The 20,629-nt window shown below is 40.6% G+C and overlaps 3 protein-coding genes across 8 annotated transcripts; 2 read left to right on the forward strand and 1 right to left on the reverse strand.

The window, feature by feature from the left end:
* The first annotated feature begins 60 nt into the window (after positions 1-60).
* Positions 61-1,782, forward strand: TIMM8B (translocase of inner mitochondrial membrane 8 homolog B). The gene is made up of 2 exons (XM_008065575.1): positions 61-183; positions 1,382-1,782. Exons 1-2 carry the CDS (start codon positions 100-102, stop codon positions 1,547-1,549), a joined length of 252 nt encoding a protein of 83 aa, XP_008063766.1. The 5' UTR covers positions 61-99; the 3' UTR covers positions 1,550-1,782.
* A 2,078-nt stretch (positions 1,783-3,860) lies between these two features.
* CUNH11orf57 (chromosome unknown C11orf57 homolog) lies at positions 3,861-13,209 on the reverse strand. Of its 6 annotated transcripts, none has more exons than XM_008065580.2 (6): positions 12,939-13,209; positions 11,674-11,750; positions 8,992-9,092; positions 6,266-6,415; positions 5,290-5,343; positions 3,861-4,840 (listed from the first exon to the last, which is right to left on the reverse strand). In XM_008065580.2, the coding sequence occupies exons 2-6, from the start codon at positions 11,740-11,742 to the stop codon at positions 4,336-4,338; spliced, it is 879 nt and encodes a 292-aa protein (XP_008063771.1). In that variant the 5' UTR covers positions 11,743-11,750; positions 12,939-13,209; the 3' UTR covers positions 3,861-4,335. The 6 variants fall into 6 exon arrangements, with proteins under 6 accessions (XP_008063771.1, XP_008063767.1, XP_008063770.1 ...); XM_008065576.2 differs by having other exon boundaries at positions 3,861-4,843; XM_008065579.2 differs by having other exon boundaries at positions 12,379-13,007.
* Positions 13,021-19,572, forward strand: PIH1D2 (PIH1 domain containing 2). The gene is made up of 6 exons (XM_008065581.2): positions 13,021-13,316; positions 14,090-14,293; positions 15,478-15,601; positions 16,394-16,639; positions 16,975-17,252; positions 19,381-19,572. The coding sequence occupies exons 2-6, from the start codon at positions 14,117-14,119 to the stop codon at positions 19,513-19,515; spliced, it is 960 nt and encodes a 319-aa protein (XP_008063772.1). The 5' UTR covers positions 13,021-13,316; positions 14,090-14,116; the 3' UTR covers positions 19,516-19,572.
* The last annotated feature ends 1,057 nt before the right edge of the window (positions 19,573-20,629 follow it).

The raw sequence follows: 20,629 nt of genomic DNA on the forward strand, positions 1-20,629 counted from the left end.
GCAGGAAGCCGCTGGGTGAACCGGAAGTCGGGAGGCGGGGCGCGCCACCGCGCTTGCGCAGACGCGCTGGTCGGAAGACTCCCAAACCTTGCGCGGACAATGGCGGGGCTGGGAGAAGCGGATGAAGCTGAGTTGCAGCGCCTGGTGGCGGCCGAACAGCAGAAGGCGCAGTTCACAGCACAGGTGCGGGGACGGGGATTATTAGCTCTGAAGGTTGAAGGGAGAGGAAGGCCCCGGGAACCCTCAGGTTTGAACACTGGCGGCCCAGCCGGGCCGTCTGCAGCTCGATCCCGGCTCCACCCCATTAAGTCCTGGCTTTTCTGCCACTGGTGACTGGTAGTGCTCAAGTACCGACTAAGCAAGCGCAGCGTGGAGAAAAGAGGTGTAAAGCAGGGAGAAATGTTTGGGCGACTCAAGGACACGGGAGCCTCGCTAGCCAGAGGCCTGACTGGGCTGGCCTTCGGAAAATCTGGGTTCTAATCCTCCCTCTGCCCTTTGCAGGCCACGTGCCCCTAGCCAAGACACCCTTCCACTGTGGGTTTTGGTTTTGCAGTCGCCCATTGTGAGGATTATAAGCGATAATGTACTTGAAAACGATGGAGCAGTGGAACGTTATTGAAGAAACGTTCTGGCGCTGAAGTCGTCAATGTATAGTATTGATTAGAACAAGGGTTTGGAGCCCTTCCGGCATAGTTTGAACTTTGCGTGACCCCTTGTTGGCTACGTGACCTTGGACTAATTACTTAGTCACGCCTATTAAATGAAGGTATGATGGTAACGATACCCATCCTTTAGGACTTTAGAAAGAACTGACTACTTAGTGCCCAGCCTTCCAAATGGTAAAAGCTCTTGATAAGACGGTATTTTCTCCCTTTTGGATGAAAGGGATAAGGTGCGCAGGGGGTAAGTAGCAAAAACCCTGCTTAGAAATCTTGAGTTCTGGACATTCTTCAAGTGCACATGAATTTTCTTGCCTGTATGTGCACTCTTCTGGGGAGTGGATTTCTAACCTTCATCAGGTTCTTGAATGTGTCCGTGACCACCAAAAGGTAAGAACTATCATCTCTAGGGGGGAGGTTTGGAAGAAGATGAATGTAGTGCTTTGAGAGAATGAATTGGTACCTACTTTCCTAGTTTACACTGGTGCTAGCTGCTGGAAATTTTTTTTTAAAGGTATTAGTATTAAGAATTTTCAGTCTGTAGGGATGGGGATCTGGGTCTATACTGGAGATAAATTAGGAAATGAAGAAGACAGCCCCAAAGTGACTCCACGGTTTGTTGATTGAAATGATTTTCTCGGGTGACAAAAATAAGGCAATAAAATAAACAGAATTGGGCTTATCTGCAGACCCCAATGGTTACTATTTTTCTTTCCTCTTAGGTGCATCACTTCATGGAGCTATGCTGGGATAAATGTGTGGAGAAGCCAGGGAATCGCCTAGACTCTCGTACTGAAAATTGTCTCTCTAGCTGTGTGGACCGCTTCATTGACACTACCCTTACCATCACCAGTCGGTTTGCCCAGATTGTACAGAAAGGAGGGCAGTAGGCCATCTTCTGGGAGAATGATGGAAGCAAAGGACTCGTTACTAAGCAGACTGAAGGGCCATTGGGGGAAGATTGTCAGCCCATTGTCAAGTTAGCATCAGGCTGTTAACACATTTGTCAGTGCCAAAAAATAACAGATCAGATGTTGAAAAAGTGAAATTATTTATTTGGAATTCATAAATTCCAGGTTGTATCACATGTTATTCAATAAATGTGAATTCTTCATCTCTTTTTTAAAAATCCTTCTTAGGATTTAATGTAGAGATCACTGGTAGGAACACTAGAAATAAATATATATGTTCCACAGCCAGTAGTGCAAATGGGAGAATGTAGGTTTTAAAGAGCCACCCTAAGCCATAGTTTAGAAAGCTGGAAGTATCAAAGCCTAAGGCATAGAAGAGAATTTGGGGTTGAGAAAGGTGAGGAACTAAAAACTGCTTTATTACTTGTACATAGCCAAGGTAAACATGGCCCCCAAAAAAAGGCAAGATGTGTATTCTTTGGGAAACAGATAAGCCTGCCAGTGTGAGAGGAAAGGAAGGCTAGGTCAAATAGAGCCAACTTCGTAGAGATGCCTTATTCCACTGGCCCATTTTCCTGAGAAACCATGCTAAAAACTCCTTCCAACAAAGATATCACTTGTTCCAGAAGCAAAATAGGTTAAGAGGTAGTGATTATATTCCTCTCCCCCTTTAGGCCCTCAGTAATCCCAAAGATAAAAATGTATACCATAGAATATTGGCAATTGAATAGTAAAGTATTAATATTTCAAATAAATATCCCAAAAGGTAGCACCTGCTCATAGTTAAGGGATAGGGCACCTCTGACCATGTATTTTAAGATCAAGCACTTTATTAGAAATCTGTTCCATAAAGAGAACAAATTTAGTAGTTAGGACTATAAAATGCCACCTCATGGAATGTCATCATAGTTGTATTCTATTGCTGGTGTCTCATACTGTCATGTTACCAAGAAACAATTTTGTATTATACATGGGGAAAGTAAGGCCAGGGAGGTTAACTTACCTGCCATGACTGCCTCATAACCAATTAGTGGCAGAACCAAGACCAAAAATCTGAGTTTTCAAGCTTTTTACTCCACCCATGAAGTGACAACCAGAAAAAAATGACCATGTCACTTGACCTTTTCTCCCATAGTGAAAAAATGCACTTGTGTTCTGCCAGCCTTCTTTCAGTGATGTTTTGGTTTCTTAAAAATTAACATAGTAGGAATCACAGTATAGCAAAGGGAAATAATGTGGTCTCAGCTTGGTGCTTTAATCCAAAGGCATACTGGGAAGAAGTGGATATATCCCTGAGAAGCCTGTTTCCTTTTGGAAGTGACTCGACTTAGTTTCAGGGAAAATCTAAAATTCATTAGCAGATTTAGAAATGAACAAGACAACATTTAAATGGCAGTTACTGCCCTGAATCCTGTTCAGAGTACCATAAGACAGCCTAACTAATTCATGATTCTTTCCCATTTGATTATTTATGCCAACTGAACAAATAATTTTGAACGCAAACCCATTTAGGCAATATACAGCAATGGAACTAGAAGACTATTTATGAGGGGAGACCCAAAAAAATTATTTTTTGAAGGGCAGCCCCTTGTAGTATAGGCTTCCCCTGCTAGGTTAGTGCTCTAGGAACCATCAGCATCAGTGTACCAGCTAGCATTGTTGTGAGAATCTGTGATTAGGCTTCAGTGAATTTTGGAGATTCAACGTGTTTGCCCATTTCATGATGGGTGACTTACAAGGACACCTGCCCACTCCATGCTGAGTGTTCAGCACTTCTTTTACTGAAAAAGCCATGACCCTTGTGCCCCACCCTCCTTGTTCACCCAGTCTTGTCCTGAGCAACTTTTTTGTTTCCTCAATGAAAAAGTCCTCAAAGGGAAACATTTTGCCAAAATGGAAGAGGTGAAACAGAACGGGAAAAACACTAAAAGACATCAAAATTGATGAGTTCAATAACTTTTGAGCAGTAGAAAAAGCATCTTGATAGGTGTATTGCATCAGAGAGTATTTTGAAAGTGACTGAAGTTTAAATGTAAGAATACACTTTCTTTAAATAAATAAATTCCGGGTTTTTTGGGGTCCCCCTCGTGCTATCCAACTCATGTTTAATTATATAAGTATAGCTATAGACCCTGTCCAGCAGGGAAATTTGAGGAAACCCTAGTCCCTTCCAATAACAGTTGTCTGGATGTTATCATGAAGGGAAAGGGTTTGTTCTTAGGCCTATTTCCTCATTAAGTAAACTGGACCACACTGGGGTCAAAATACAGAAGGAACAAAGCACCAAGGCTAAAGACAAATCAAGTCATGACACCTACTCCATAAACAAAGAGAACAACATAGTGTTCCTTCGTCATACCATTCTACACAGCACCAGTTCCAATCCACCTTGTGATCCCAGCCTTCGATTTCCCCAAATTCATTAACAGATTTCAAAAATTCAGTATTCCAGTTGGTGTACTCAGGTCCTTACTGGATCCAGTTTTCTGGGTCCCTTGATTTGCTGAATATGTGCTCTATGCTAAGTGTGATTAATTGCAAAAAATAATCTCTCCAAGAAACCTTCATAACAAAATACCAGATTCCCTACTAATAAAAGGGGATCAAGTATAACAGGCCAAAATAGGATACAAGTCTGTCAGAACATACAGATGGCACAAGACAGCTCTGACCTCAGGCCCCTTGTGCTGAACAAGAGTCACTCGAAGAACCCCAAGAAGTAAGAGCTGTAAACAGTCATGTGAGAAACAATGTTTCTTTCCCATTTAGTCATCTTCTGAGCTCTCAGCAGACCTTTCATCTGTAGCTACTTTCCAATTTGTGCGTTTATTTGTCCTCTTCTGTATTTCATTGTTAGCTACAGGGATATGGACTTTTTTATCTCTCTTTTTTCTTTTGGTTTTCTTAGTGTCTCTTTCCTCACTTTCATCAGTACTGCTGGATGCTGAATCATCAGACTGGGAAGTGTTATTTTCTGCTTCTAAGAATAAAGCAGATTTTTTTGCAGACTTTTTTCTAGATTTTTTCCTGTGCTTATGTGATTGTTTCCTTTTCTTGGTGCTAGGAGCCCCAATTTCTTCTGAGAACTCGCTTGAGGAATCTGCTGTTACATCTGTGGCTTCCTTTTTGCTTTTCTTCTGTTTTTTGTGTGACCTTTTTTTCTGCTTCTTCTTGTGGGATTTCTTTGACTTCTTATGTTTGCGGGATTCATGGGTAGATGATTTTGCCTGGGGAGATGTTTTTTCCCCATTGGTAATCTCTTGCTGATCACTACTAATACAAAAATAGAAAAGAGAAACTTTTATGTTAAAAAGCATATTTATATTTTACTATTCTATATTCTAGGTAAGAAAGTGGAGCTAACATCTGAATTTTAAATCAGAACTTTAGCATATATAGACTTTGCTATTCTCATTGAGTTTTTGTTTGCTTACCTTTAAAATGAAGATAAAAATTCTAAGCTGCCATACTGAGTTACATATGTAAAACTGCATATAAAAACGAAGATGCTTACAGACATGCCAAACATCAGCCAGAGAATGGCAAAATAGCAATCACTTCCCAATTAAGTCACCTATTGTTTCTCTAGCTGCATATTCAATGGCAAACTGCATATTCAAAGACAAATTCTTTTATTCTTTGTTAAAAATTAGGAAATCAATTTATAGTACAGATTTTCTACTAACCTTAGTTTCTTTCACTAAGCCTATTTGCCTTACCTGTCTGTTTCAAATTCTTCAGGGTATAACTCTTTATAACCACTGTGACCCCATCTGTAAGATGACATAATACATGTATTGTTAAAGCAATGCATACATTTTTGGAAATTTTGCAAATAAAACACAAGATTTTGGAGTACATGCATACACCAACACACAAAACAAAGAAAATAGATGGTAGAGCCAAGCCCATATAGCTCAGTAACAGCTACATTTTCTGAACTGTACACAATCATTTCAGATACAAAGGATTCTTTTGTCCATTTTGTAAGAGAACTTGCCACTGTCTTCTTAAGAATCACTGAAGAACTCTTACGCTCTGCTCTTTAGCTGTGAAGCACTTTTCCAAAAACACTCCATAATATGCTGTCTACATTGGGGCAACCAATTTTAATTTTTATTTTACTTTTCTTTCTTTCTTTCTTTCTTTTTAGAGACAGAGTCTCTCTGTGTTGCCGAGGCTGGTCTCAAACTCCTGGGCTCAAGCAGTCCTCCTACCTCAGCCTCCCAAAGTGCTAGGATTACAGGCATGAGCCATCATGCCCAATCTGATCAATTTTTTAAAATAACTTTATTCACATACCATGCAATTCACCCTTTTAAAGTTTAACGCCTCTACCCCATGGCAACCATTCACCTACCTTCTGTCTCTATGGATCTGCCAGCTATCAGATGAATAGAGTCATATTCTATATAGACTTTTTGTGACTTGGCTTCTTTCATTTAGCATAATGTTTTCAAGGTTCATCCATGCTGCAACACGTCTTAGTAGTTCATTCCTCTTACTGTCAAATAATATTCTACTGTATGAATATACTACATTTTGTTTATCCATTCATCAGTATACTGACACTTGGATTTCCACATTTTGGCCCTTATAAATGAACATGTGTGCAAGTTTTTGTGGGGACAATTAATTTTGACAAGTATACAATCTCAGGCCAAATATTAATGGTCATAGGAATTAGTCACAAACCTGTCTGGTATGTTAGCTTCACAATCATATAACTTCTTATTCCAAGACTTAGCCTTAAGAAAATCATCTTCTAGTGTTCCAGAAATTTCGTTCTTTGGCCTCCAATAGTCTCTTTGACTTTCTTCATCAAAACCATCACTACGCATCTGGCTGTGAGAGAAAGCAGAAGAACTTTTAGACTTAGAAGCAATTTGTGAGTTTACTTTATGGAACGCCATACATAAAACTCATGGAACAAGCTGAGGGGGAAGTAAAACCGCCTGATACTTACTGTTTAAAAAAATGTAAGCCGGGCTCCGTGGCTCAGCCTGTAATCCCGCGCTTTGGGAGGCTGAGGTGAGTGGATTGCCTGAGCCCGCAGGTTTGAGACCCACCTGGGTAACTTGGCGAGACCTCATCTCTACAATAAATCAAAAAATTAGCCGGGTGTGGTAGCACACGCCTGTAGTTCCAGCTACTTGGAAGGCTGAGGCGGAAGGATTGCTGGAGCCCAGCAGGTCGAGGCGCAGTGGCCTGGAGCAGCCACTGCACTCCAGTCTGGGCGACAGAGTGAGACCCCAATTCAAAAAGCAAACAAACAAACAAAAATGTAAAAGACATTATCTGTTCCTCTCTATACATTTATTAAGTCCAGTGAAAAAGATATGACCAGTACTACCCATCGTATTGCAAAGTATAAACGAAGTCAGTTCTGTACTGTGTCATGCTGTAGTTCACTCACTGATTCTCAACTAGGAGGCATTCAAAGAGGGAAATGGAACATGAGCAGCTAGGGACACTTCAAATTACCCTAGATATTATGAAATAAACTTCCCTCCATGAAAACCAAGAACTTGCTGTAGTAAGGCCATAAAACAGTAGAAACAGGGAATGTTGGGGTAGGAAAAAAATTGAGAACTGCTGATCTAGCCTCTGTTTACAAAGTCCACTCACCAGCCAGTAAGCCAGCTATTCAGTTATCAAAAAATTTCAAGGGCCCCCTAAGTGCCAGGCACTGGTCTAGCTAGTAGTACTAAATAGCAAATAAGACAATCAGAAACACTACCCCTAAAGAAACTTATGTTTTAAAGATTTATCCACTTTTTCCTCTCAATTTTTGAAAAAATATTTATTTACCATGACAGGAATTAATACAGCATATTATATGTGCTCTCCTAGGTGAACTCACACTAAAGGAGCAATCATCGTGTTTCTAGAACTGCCAATTGGAATTAAGCAACCAACACAAAATAAATCATCAACTGTACTAACTATACTTCTAAATTCTCAAAGAACAACCTTTAGAGAAGAAAAAAACTGAAAGATACTCATTTTTATGTTAAAACTCTACCCTCTTTACCATGCACACTCCACATACTTATTTAAAGCCATTCCCACACAACCAACCATATACCAAAGTCAAACTCTGCAGGCACACTCACACTCCTTAAATATCTCACACTTTACTGCTTTCTCTGGGCCTTTAGAAATCAGGATTATTTATACTCATTTCTCATACATGTAGCTCTTACACTTACAGGAATATGAGGCCCAAGAGATGTTCCCAATTACTCAGACATTCCTATAATTCCACAAATAAGACAGTTAACTAAGCCTGCATAACCCTTCATATTCACACTCAAATTATTGAGAAGGTAATGTGAGAGGTGGGCACCACAGTTCATGGCTGTAATCCCAGTACTTCAGGAGGCCAAGATGGGAGGATCACTTGAACCCAGGAGTTTGAGACCTGGGCAACAGTGGGACAACTGTCTCTACAAAAATAAAAAATTAGCCAGGTGTGGTGGCCTATAGTCCTAGCTACTTAGGAAGCTGAAGTAGGACTGCTGGAGCCCAGGAGTTTGAGGTTACAGTGAGCCAGGATAGCACTACAGCACTCTAGCCTAAATAACAGAGGCCTTGTCTCTCTCTCTCCAGGAAAAAAAAAAAAAGTAATATGAAAGGCTGTGCTAGCTGAGTGCAGTAGCTCATGCCTGTAATCCCAGCACTTTGGGAGGTGGAGGCTAGAGGATTACCTGAGCCCAGCCTGGGCAACATGGCGAGACCTCGTCTCCAGAATAAACAAAAAATTTAGCCAGTTGTAGTGGCTTTTTCCTGTAGTTACAGCTACCTGGAAGGATCACCTGAGCCCAGCAGGTGGAGGCTGCAGTGGTTGTGAGCATGCCACTGCACTCCAGCCTGGATCAGAGTAAGACTCTGACTCCCTGGGGGACAGAGTGAGATTCAGATTCAAAAAAAAAAAAAGGAAAGAAAGAAAGAAAAAGAAATGATGTTTTGTACTCCACATCTTTAAAATAAAAGAGGGGAGGGGGAAAAGGCTGTTGACCTGATGAAGCTAGTGAGTAAATGAGGTAAAGAAAAGGCTATAAGAATGAAAGATTAATAGGAGAAAGAAGTGATTGATCAGCTAAGTGACTATAAGATTCCAGTAGAAAATCTTAAGTTAAAAACTATCAGCCAAGGTCAGAATCCATAGAACCTTAAGTATTTATAATTGTTCGGGTAGAATTTTTAAATTCTCCATTGCAAGTTAAGTACAAAGAGTGGGGTCGTATGCATCGTAGCCATTATCTTTATGCTTAGGTCTGTACTTATCAAAGAGGGAAGGTTTAAGGACTCACAGAACTGAATTCATCTATTCTTAAAATACCAAAGTATTTTTAAACAACAGTTGATGATTCTGAAAAAGATGAGAATTATTTTGGTTCTCAGAGCTGCAACTTCACCTTGAACTGCTGGGTAACATTTTCCTTTTGGTCCCCTGATAAGCATCTTCCATCTGTTTCTCCAGTTCTCTTATTTTCCACATATCTGATTCCTCCTGAATCTAGCATTTTTAAAGAGAAAAGAAATAAAAATAAGTTACTAACAACAACACTTTACATTACAGAAAAGCAACTAACAAAAAAAAGACTAATTATTAGACTACAGACCAGGCTATGATCAGGGCCCTGAAAAACAATTTGTGGCTTCTCTAGAAAGTGATTAAACAGACCAGGCACTGTGGCTCATGCCTGTAATCCCAGCACTTTGGGAGGCCAAGACAGGAGGAATGCTTGAGCCCAGGAGTTTGAGACCATCCTGGATAACATAGTGAGATCTCATCTTAAAAAAAATAGAAAATAGTTAAACAATCCAACCCAATAAATATCAAATTTATGTAGAATTCTGCCCAATAGAACTTTTGAACTCATGCATAGACACACTTACCACCTTATCAATTTTGCAATTATGCTATTAGCAAATGATAATCTCAAGTTTTTAAAATGCAACATGATTTTAACTGTATCACCACAATTGAACCTTAAGCAATTTTATGAGGAAAACAAAGCAGGTGCCATTATTACATTTTATTACAAAGAAACTTAAAACTCAGAGCTTTTATCATAAAGTCACAAAACTAATACAGATAGAACTTTAAACTCCCTAGGCTAAGTATCTTTTCTCAACATTATAGTTCTTGTCAAAAACAAAATAAAATAGATAGTTGTTAGAGAATTTCCTGAAAACTAGACCATTACCTAAAAAAAAGGATTTTTTTTTTGAGTTGGCATCTCACTCCATCACCCAGGCCGGAGTGTAGGGGCACGCTCACTGCCACCCCAGTGTCGACCTGATGGGCTCTGGCGGTCCTTCCAACTCAGCCTTCCAAATAGCCAGAACTACAGTCATGCACTACCACGTCCGGCTAATTTTTTATTATTGTAGTGACGAGGTCTTGTCAAAATGCCCGGCTGGTCTCGAACCTGGGGGCTCAGACAGTCCACTAGCCTCAGCCTCCCAAAGTGCTGGGATTACAGGCTGAGCCATTGAGCCCTGCCATACTTTATTTTTAAGTCCTCCTGTATAATTTCATTAGGCTTAGGCTAGATTTATCTTTTTTAGCATCTAAGCTTACCATACAACTAGTGGTAGGTTAACACAATGGCATAGGCAACTTGGGTAACAGTTATAACTTCCCTCATCATTTGAAAATTAGGTGATATAATAGTGATAATATCATGATCAAACAAAAAGTAGTACAGCTTAGGGGCCTTGGCCCCCTTTTAATTGTATGTGCTCTTCTAGGTGAGCTCAACTTTTCTCATACCCTCTATCACCTACCTGAATATCAAGAATTCCAAACTTTTATGTCCAGCAGCAACTTTTCTCCTTTCCTCCAAATCTGAATTTTCGACTATTTGGACATCCTATAAACACCTCACTGTCAACGTGTTCAGAACCAGACTAATTACCTTTCCTATCATACTGGTTCTGTTTTTTTGATTTCCATCTCAGTTAACATCATTACCCATCATCCACCCAGTCACACAGGTGGCTACAGTTGATCCTTGAACACCACAGGTTTGAACTACACGAGTCCACTTATATTCGGATTTTCTTCAGTCTTTGCCACCTTTGAGACAGCAAGACCAGCCCTCCTTCTTCTTCTTCCTCACCCTACTCAACTGATTTTCTTAATAACATGTACTTTTCTCTAGCTACTTTATTAAAGAATACAATATATAATACATGTAACATTACAAACTATGTGTTAATATACTGTTCATGGTATCTTTAAGGCTTCTGGTCAAGAGTAGGCTATTAGTAGTTAAGTTCTGGAGGAGTCAAAAGTTCGAGGTTGATTTCAGCTACATGACGGTTTGGCTTCCCTAACCCCTGTACTGTTCAAGGGTAAACTGTATTTAATTCCATTCCTATCACTATCATTCAGTCATTTACCAAGTCCTTTGGATTCTACATTCTCCTACATTCCTCTTCTTCATCCCTACTGTCATTGCATTCATGTGAACTCGCATCATCTGTCACCCGGGATACTCCAATTGCCTCCTAATTAATCTCCCTACTGTTTCTACTCACCTGATTTGTTTCCTACCCAGTCAACAATTTATTTTTCTAAAATTTAACTATGATCATGTTATATCCTGCTTAAAAACATTTGATGGCTTCTTTATTGTCTAGAGGAAAAAGTCTCATCTCCAAACATCACAATACAACTCTGATTACCCACACAGGATGTTTCTTCTGTCACTATCCCCTACTTTCTGGATACAAAAATTTCTTGCCATGCCCAAGTGATTCATGCTTTTTCTCGTTGCCATATTAGTGCATGATGCTCTCTCGATCCAAATGATCTTTTATACCTGGTAAACTTTCATCCATTTAAGAACCAGTTCAAATATCAGTAGCTTAAATACCAATCATTCTGTAAAATCTTTTCTAATTCCCCTTTTTTTCTTTTCATTATTCCCTCCTCAGTGTCTAAAGCACTTTTGTAAGTTGCTCTATTATATAGTACTAATCAAAGTGTATTGGAATTATCTATTTTATTCATCTTTTTATCTCCCAACTGTGCCAAAATAGAGCTTGGCACACTATATGCCTTCAGAAAGTGTTGCTCCTCCCACCTTATTGTGCGCATCTGTGTGCCGGATGACATTCCTCAGGAGGACTTTCCCTAATGGAACCCGGGACATTCTTCAATCTGAAACGAATCAATAAATAACGCTTAATAATTTCTTTTAGTACCTTATCTTTTCTTACATTTTTTAAAGAAGCATGAAATAAAGGAAAGATCACTGAACTAGAAATCTGAGGTCCCGAAGAACAGTTTTTCCCTTTACCAGTAAAAGGGGAAATGCCTGAGCACACTAATGTGAGATGAAAGGAGATGCTGCACATCGAAGTTCTTTGGAAACGCACTAGACTGAACAAAAGTAAGTGCTTTCATGAGCACCGTTTGATTTAATCCTCAGAATAACTCTATGTTTTATGTGAAGCAAGTATCTCCATCCCTATTTTGTGAATGACGTTCCTTTAAAGCTCTAACTTGTCTCAGGCCATAGTCCCAGGCTAAGTCTAGATCAAATCTCGAATCCCAAATTAGTTTTCGATGAAGCTAACACCTAAATTCGAGAGTGTCAGGAACCACAGATATCAACAGTAGCAAAAACTGACACCTACAAACATCAAATACAAAGATATCCTAAATTTTTCCACTCGGGCATTTTACTCCCTACTTTGTGCAGAAGCCTCCAAAAACTAGACGACAAGAATATGCACGTGTGTAGCTAGCAGGGGTTTTGTGCAACCACCCCCACACGCTCACTCACCCCTCGATCCTGGGGAAATCTGGCATCTTGTTAGTGTGAGACGAAGAACCACTCCATTATAAGATCTCCTCCGACCCAGGAAGCCAAGGAGTCGGGGCTCAAAGGCAGCTCTGCAGTTTCACCTGAGTCCTTCGTGAAAACGCAGCCTTCCCACCGGTTATTCTGCCCTCACCTGTGGCCCAGGCCACGGCTGCCTTTCCCCCAGCCCAGATCGACAGGCAGATCTCTTTTCCGAACTGAGGCCGGAGGCTGAGCCGGCGCGGATTTCGGACGGCCGGGTTGACCCGGGCATTCCCAGCTCGCGCTCCGCTGGATGGGCCCCGGGGGTTGGGTTTCACGCCCCAGAAAGGAAGGGGACGCTCCGGACGAGTACGACCTCTGCTTGGGCCCCAGGAAGTGTCTAGGGAGCCTGAGGGGGGAGTGGAGGTTTCCAAGAGGAAGAGAGAAAATACGCCCCCATCGTTGTTACCGGGATCCCCGTCCCCCAGCGGCCTCGGAGTTCCCGGTAACCTTCCCTCCAAACGCCCTTCCCACACAAATACACACAAACACACCCATACCGTGCGCCGCAGCCTCGCGTGGCGGGGGTGGGGGGAGAGGAAGCGGTCGGGGAGAAAGAGGACGCGGCTTCCCTTTCAGGCCGGAAGTCGTGCTCCCGAGAATTTCTTCCCACCTGCAGCAGACCCAGAGACTCCGACAAGGGAGGATTTCCAGCGCATTTGAAAGGTGGACGGGTGCAGAAGGGCGGCAGGCGCTTTCCCGGCAGAGAGGCCGGTCGGGCCCAACTGAAAAGCAAACCCGCCACCGGAAGGGGGAGATTCCGGAACTGGAATAAAGAGATCTTTATGCTGGAGCTTCCCGGACCCAATTAGATGTTGTACCCAGTCTGGTTACCCTGGTAACATGCGTCGCGGTTTGTCAACTAACCGAAGGAAGAGGTGGGTTCGCCGACGTCTGGAATGATTCTTCGTTAGTTAAGCTTCCTATTTAGTCTAACCCTAATACAGCATTTGAATAATCTAGGGATCTTCCTCATTCTGAAGATGCTGCGGGATCCCACTCCGATGGGAGCGGGGGCCGAGGAGGGTCATCGGAAGACGTAGAGAGCATATAATTACTTTCATGCAGTGTTTATTAAATGTCCCAGCCTCTTTATTAGCGTACTTAATCCTCACAATAACCCTAGGAGATAAGTATTACCGTCTTCATTTTCAGTAGAACAAACTGAGGCACATATATACAGTAACTGCTTACGGTCACACAGCTAGTAAGAGATAGAACTAAGATTGGAATCTAGGCCTTCTGGCACCAGAGTCCGCGCTTTTAACTACTAAGCTATACTGAGTTTTAAGGAGGTCTCATGTGGCCCTCACCCTACACACACCTCCGGCAATTTCAGAACTGGGGAGGTACCAGCCAGCCAGGTGCAGGAACAAGAAGATCACGAAACCCAGACTTAAAATGACTACTTTGGCTTGTGAGGGTCCAAGTAGAAGTAAAGCGTTATCTGAAAAGACAAGTGAGAATTTAGGAACTAGATAATTAAAGAAAAAGGAAAAGGTAAAGCTGTACTTATCTACACTCTTTTAGACACAGGAGCTAAGGATTGCTGCTAACTATACCAAAACAATCCAGGCCTGTTCCTCCTCCCCAAAAGAATAAATGAATCAATGGTCATGCCCCTCCCCGCTTAAGTGATGTCTTTTCACAGGCTTAAGAAGCCTATTCACCATCAGTCATGGAGACATCCTCAAAGGGTCTGCTCACCCAAGTTACTCAGTTTTGGAACCTTCTAGATGATCTGGCTGAAAGTGACCCTGAGAACTATGAGAAGTTCATTCAACAGCAGCTGAAAGAGGGGAAACAGTTCTGTGCTGCCCCAGAACCACAGTTCTGTGTACAGGCCAGGATCCTGGTATGTGGAATTGGTGCCAGGGATGGGGAGGGTTCTGGAATAAGCAAAGGATACTTCACCTGGCTGGGCGCAGTGGCTCACGCCTATAATCCCAGACTTTGGGAAGCCAAAGTGAGAGGATTGCTTGAGCCCAGGGGTTCAAGACAAGCCTGAGCAACTTGGTGAGACCTCATGTCTACAGTAAATTTAAAAATTAGCTGGGTGGCGCATGCCTGTAGTACCAGCTACTTGGGAAGGCAGAGGCAGAAGGATAGCCTGAACCCAGCAGGTTGAGGCTGCGGTGGCCGTGAGTGTGTCACTGCACTCCAGCCTGGGCGACAGAGTGAGACTCCAAGTCAAAAAAACAAAAAAAAATGCTCGGGCTCGGTGGCTCAGCCTGTAATCCCGCGCCTTTGGGAGGCTGAGGTGAGCGGTTTGCCTGAGCCCGCGGGTTCGAGACCCACCTGGGCAGCGAGACCTCATCTCTACAATAAATAAAAAAATCAGCCGGGCGTGGTAGCGCACGCCTGTAATTCTGGCTACTCAGAAGACTGAGATGGAAGGATCACCAGAGCCCAGCAGGTCGAGGCTGCGGTGACCGGGAGCGGCCACTACACTCCAGTCTGGGCAACAGAGTGAGACTCCAACTCAAAAAAAAAAAATGCTTTACCCTTACCCTTTTCCACAAGTAAACTTGAGGACATTTGCCTCTCCAAATAGAAAATGAAACATACTTAGTGTGAAAGATTGTATTGGAAGAGTAAAAATGGGAAATTCATACTTGGTAGATTTTGGAGATTTCAAGATGAGCTATTTTTCTGTTAGAATGAAAATAATAAAATGTAATGATTTCATAGAGAATCAAGGAGTTGGAGCTTTTTTCAAATAAAAAAAATTATTTGGTTAGGGAGATAAGAAAGTGGTGAAATAAGAAACAGATTCACCCAGAACAACTGATCAGAACAGGTCTCCCTTCCTCCTTCCATTTCCTTGCGGAGCAGAACTGCATTCTTGGTAAAAAATCAGAAGCCGTGGGGAAGCCAAATAACAAGAGTGTAATTTATCATACAGTTTTAATATGTGTAATGACTTACTTAAAGCATAAAATTCTCCTCCTTCCAACACTGTGATGAGTTATTTTTAGGATATTAAGTTTTTAAATAATATATGAGGTTTTGAGATATGCAAAATTATTTGCTTTCCAGAAACCAAAAGAAAAAAAACTTTTTATCAACCTATGTCAGTGGAAAAGGATCCCAGCTCCCCAGTCAATGACTCATCCAGTACCTCTACATATTGGCAAACTAGAAGATATGACTGAGACATCAGGTACAAATAGTTAAGGGAGTAAAAGCACATTTAAAAAATTGTATTGAGAATAAGTGTGGACCAGATTTTACATGGTAAAAACATTTTAAGTAAAATACTTTATTTGGAGATAATATATTTAATGAAAAAATAGTGTACCTTTATGAAAATTTAATACTGCTTAATTTTTGTAATAAAAATGAGGTTTTTAATTTCAATAGGTTTAGGGGATATAAATAGTTTTTGGTTACATAGATGCATTGTATAGTGGTGAAGAAGTCTGGGCTTTAAGTGTATCTACCACCCCCACCTGCACACATTGTACCTGACAGGTGATTTTTCATCCTTCCACTTCTTCCCACCCTCCCCCTTCAAAATGAGCTTTTTTTTGTTTTGTTTTGTTTTTTGAGTTGGAGTCTCACTCAGTCGCCCAAACTGGAGTGCAGTGGCTGCTCCCGGACACCACAGCCTCAACCTGCTGGGCTCCGGCGATCCTTCCGCTTCAGCCTTCCAAGTAGCTGGAACTACAGGCGGGCGCTACCATGCCCAGCTAATTTTTTGATTTATTGTAGAGATGAGGTCTTGCCAAGTTGCCCAGGCGAGTTGCAAACTGAAAATGAGCTGTTTTTAACCCACGTAAAAATGTCCAGATGTGTCTTCACTGCTATAGCACCACTGTAATTGCCTCTGAAAAATACAGGAATAGAGTTTATATTTTCCAACTTTATCAGAAGTATGGTTTAATGTATTACCTGTCAATATCATCAGTTTAACAAGTTGTCTTCATTTCACATCCTTTAATTACACACACAGATGCTTACACAGTCATCGATGTTGCCTGCAATCCTGCTGTTCTTCAGGCAGCAGAAAAGGACCAAGTGAAAAAAGACCATTTAATACAGATGTCCATGGCATGCCTGGAGAAGCAATTCCAGTTCATTCTCTCACACTCTTACCATATTACCAAATCTAGAATAAAAGGAAGTATTCAAAGAATGAAACAAAATCTGATGGGAATCCAAACTGATTCCACAGATTTAAGAGAAAAAATGAAAAAGGGTAAGTTGGTGAATATAATGGAAAAGTTAAGTGATTTAAGATTTTTTGCATTCTGTGTACATTTTGCAAACCAAAAGTCTCCATTTTAAAAGATGATAAACTTAAAATAGAAAATGTAGATATTAAATATTAGAAATATTAATGCACCCTTAAAGATTTTTGCCTACTTTTCAACTAAATTCTTTGGTTTAAGATTATTTTGGCTTAGGATTCCCAAACTAATTTAATTGGAGCTTGATCTGCCATCTCCGCTAACTCTACCTATGTTCCAGCTCATAGCCTGTAATTTATGTTGTGGATTAATTATTTTATATCCCCTTTTTCTTTTCATAAAGAAATTACTCTTCAACAGATAAGAAGCAGTACTGTGAGCAATCCAGATCACTTTCCTCAACTGTTACTGCCAAAAGATCACATGTCAGGCAAAGCAAAATGTCTGATAGAAGAGATTTCCAGTACTGAAAATGGTGATGAAAACACCATGGAGGTGGAAACACCAGCCCATGAATTAAAAATTGTTCATGATCAGAATAAGAAGCCTTTGAAAACTGAGTTGAGAGTTGAATTACCTGGTGTTAATTCAGTCTCTCTCTGTGACCTTAGTGTTTCTGAGGTAAGGTGAACTGATAATACTGTATGTTTATATTAGTCAGCATTCACTATATTAAGCTGTAGTAACAAACTGCAAAATTTCAGGGTTTTACAATGGTTTATTCATGTTACGCATCAGCTGGCTGTACTTTGCTGCATGAGTTTTGTACATTTCAAGATCCAGGTGAAGGTACAATTCCCATCTGAGATAATGCCATTCTCATGGCAGCAGGACAATAAAAATGGTTAAGACATGCAGTGAATCCTATCTTCTACACAGACAGGACATATGTCACTTCTACTCACATTCCATTGGCCAAAGTAAGTCACAAGGTCAAGTCCTACATCAGTAAGACTGGAAAGTACATTCTCACAGAAAGTCACATGGCAGGGATGTATAATGCTCTTTCAGAAGAAAAGCAAACAATTGGCATCAGTCCTACAGTATATCACAATCCACCCTCTTGGTAACAAATATTTGCTTCTTTCCTCAAGAAAAATACTTTCAATCCAAATATCAGACACCAAAGTACAGTATTTTACATTCTTCTCCTCGTGAACCATGGATCTATGATATGAAAGAAAAGTTGTCAACTTTCTCAATCCTATCCACTATACAGTATGGGATGGGGTGAGGATAACCGTAATTAACTGTCTCAATTCACAAATGAAAAAAATAAGAGGTATACTGCAATTACTTGTGTACAACAATTCTAAAATTCTAGTAGGCCGACATTGTGAGGGCTCCTTTTCTGGAGGTAGAAGATATTCTTACTTAGAAAGATTCCTTGGCCGGGCTCAGTAGCTCAGCCTGTAATCCCGCACTTTGGGAGGCCGAGGTGAGTGAATTGCCTGAGCCCATGGGTTCGAGACCCGCCTGGGCAATTTGGCGAGACCTCATCCCTACAATAAATCAAAAAATTAGCTGGGCATGGGAGCGCGCGCCTGTAGTTCCAGCTACTTGGAAGGCTGAGGCGGAAGGATCGCTGGAGCCCAGCGGGTCGAGGCTGCGGTGGCCGGGAGCGGCCATTGCACGCCAGTCTGGACGACTGAGTGAGACTCCAACTCACAAAATAAAAAATTAAAAAAAAAAAAAAGATTCCTTGATTACCTAGCTCCCCAGTTCCATTGTCTTCCATGACCTTCAGCTCTATCATTGAGAGTTGTTTTTTGTTGTTGTTGTTTTTCCCAGCATCCACCTTGGCCACATCTGAAGAATGTTCAGAGAATGTGCCATTTTTAGGTGCTAAGTAGCTTTCTCAGTCTGTTTCTTGCTCATGGAATGTTGGGGTCCGAAAGATGTTTTAAATTTTGAAGGCAGTTTCTTTTAGTCCAAGCTGGTAGCATTTTATTTTATTCTAGTCAGTGCTATACCCACAATTCTTTTTTAGACATGCCCATATTTCAAGACTTGCCTGTCTCTTGAGACTTAGTTGCTGTCATTTTAGCCAAATTTACGGATTTACTGAAATTCACCTTAATCCATTCAGAGGTTTTAATAAAGGGCATGAAGACCTGTGGTTTAGTCTTTGCCTCTATACTGCCTTAATCAGTCTTTGGTGATAAAAATAATTTCTCAATTTTATCCTCTACTGGTTGAAAATAAAAATTAGTTCCATTTTTCAGCTATTAAGTTTTAGAATTTTGGGGCTCTGTAAATGTCAATTCTACTAGCAAACTGGGCAGCTCTTTTCTAAGCTCACCTCTTTCTACCTCATTAAATAGAGCAAATAGAATCAACGCTTGAACCATTATTTTCCCTTCTTCACCTAAAGCCAAATATTAACTAGGTACATTATTAGACTTCCAAATTACTGATGACAGTTTCACTAGAGGCTTTATCACTATGAAACATGAATAACCGTCTTTCCAAGCTCCAATAAGCATTCTTGCTGTTTGCTAGCCAACCACATAATTTAGCATGGCAACACCCTACTCTGATACAGTATCAGATAACATCTGAGATGTTGAGCAGCAATAACAGCCTCAAAATCTCAGAGATTTACAACAGCAATTTCATTGCTCATTGCAAGCCACGTGGTAATAAATAGGATCCTCTTCTTATGGAAAATAAGTAAATAACTAGGATCTCCATCTCTCTCTCTCTCTCTCTCTCTCTCTCTCTCTCTCTCTCGATTTATCATTCTTAGGATGATTTATTGATTGAAGTCTCTGAGAAGTACAGATTATATCTGAATCTTCCAAAACCTATTGATATGGCAATGACTACAGCAAAATTTATCAAAGAGAAATCTATATTAATCATAACAATGCCATTGGTATAAAACAAGTACATCATGTGTTTTCAATGGTTAAATCATATTAATTAAAGGACTTTCATTACAGGTAGAGATTGTAGTTTATCTTAAACATTAATTGCATTATTTTCTGAGAATTCAGTTTGATGGAATGAGATTTTCTCTTTAGCTGCTGTATCTATTTTTAAATTTATTTTTGCCTTCTGAAATAGACTTGTGTCAACCAGAAACTATTAAAAAACAGTAGTTATGGTGTATGTGTTTTAAAGATATTTGTAGTAATCATCAGTAACTTATCACTTGGGAAAATTATAATTGTCTTCAAGCAACATGAGAACTCTTAGTTTACTACTGGAGAAAAAAAAAGGCTACATTTTTTTGCATCAGGAAAAAAAATCCCAGACTGTGTAAGAAGATTTTTATTACCACAATGTGCTACAGCAGTGAAAGTCTCCTCCAACAATAAAGTTACATGGCTAAAATAAGAACATTCAAGCCTATGCTTCTATGAACCTCTGTATTTTGATAAAACAGTTCTGCCACATGTCCCAACTACACAGCCAGATCTTTTAATATCAGAAATGGACTTGGTTATAGATTGTGGATTGGATAGGATACAACAGAGTAACAGTAATTAGATGTTACTGCACATCATAAGCAAAATATATCCATCTCTTATTTGAAGAAAAAAAGAGTTGACTTTGGGATAAGTGCTTTTCTCTCAAAGAAATCATCAGAAGTACAGAAGTGATGAACTTTTCAACTATCATTCATCTCTTCTAAGCTGTCAAAAACAAACCAACTATCTAATTTATATACCAAGTAAACTATATGCATATCAATCTTTAAACATCCCTAAGTCATCTTTTCTTTCCTTTTTTGAGTTGGAGTCTCGCTCCGTCACCCAGGCTGGAGTGCAGTGACATACTCACAGCCACCTGCTCAACCTGCTGGGCTCAGGCGATCCCTCTACCTTAGCCTTCCAAGTAGCTGGAAGTACAGACACGTGCCACCACACCCAGTTAATTTTTTGATTTGTTGTAGAGATGAGGTCTCGCCATGTTGTCCAGGTTGGTCTTGAACCTGTGAGGTCAGACAGTCCTCTCACCTCTGCCTCCCAAAGTGCTGGGATTAAAGGCAT

The sequence above is a fragment of the Carlito syrichta genome, unplaced genomic scaffold, assembly GCF_000164805.1.
Source record: "Carlito syrichta isolate Samal-C Ts95f unplaced genomic scaffold, Tarsius_syrichta-2.0.1 Scaffold308670, whole genome shotgun sequence".
Lineage (NCBI taxonomy): Eukaryota > Metazoa > Chordata > Mammalia > Primates > Tarsiidae > Carlito > Carlito syrichta.

What these genes read in the sequence shown, in the direction of transcription:
- TIMM8B (XM_008065575.1), top strand. Translation starts at nt 100, where the DNA reads ATGGCGGGGCTGGGAGAAGCGGATGAAGCTGAGTTGCAGCGCCTGGTG. An exon ending in AGGCGCAGTTCACAGCACAG is followed by an intron (nt 184 to 1,381) that starts GTGCGGGGACGG and finishes CTTTCCTCTTAG; the next exon opens with GTGCATCACTTCATGGAGCT.
- CUNH11orf57 (XM_008065576.2), bottom strand. Translation starts at nt 11,742, where the DNA reads ATGTCCCGGGTTCCATTAGGGAAAGTCCTCCTGAGGAATGTCATCCGG. An exon ending in ATGTTACCCAGCAGTTCAAG is followed by an intron (nt 6,416 to 8,991) that starts GTGAAGTTGCAG and finishes TTTCTCTCACAG; the next exon opens with CCAGATGCGTAGTGATGGTT. An exon ending in GAAGAATTTGAAACAGACAG is followed by an intron (nt 4,844 to 5,289) that starts GTAAGGCAAATA and finishes TTTTTGTATTAG; the next exon opens with TAGTGATCAGCAAGAGATTA.
- PIH1D2 (XM_008065581.2), top strand. Translation starts at nt 14,117, where the DNA reads ATGGAGACATCCTCAAAGGGTCTGCTCACCCAAGTTACTCAGTTTTGG. An exon ending in AAGAGAAAAAATGAAAAAGG is followed by an intron (nt 16,640 to 16,974) that starts GTAAGTTGGTGA and finishes CTTTTCATAAAG; the next exon opens with AAATTACTCTTCAACAGATA. An exon ending in GTGACCTTAGTGTTTCTGAG is followed by an intron (nt 17,253 to 19,380) that starts GTAAGGTGAACT and finishes TATCATTCTTAG; the next exon opens with GATGATTTATTGATTGAAGT.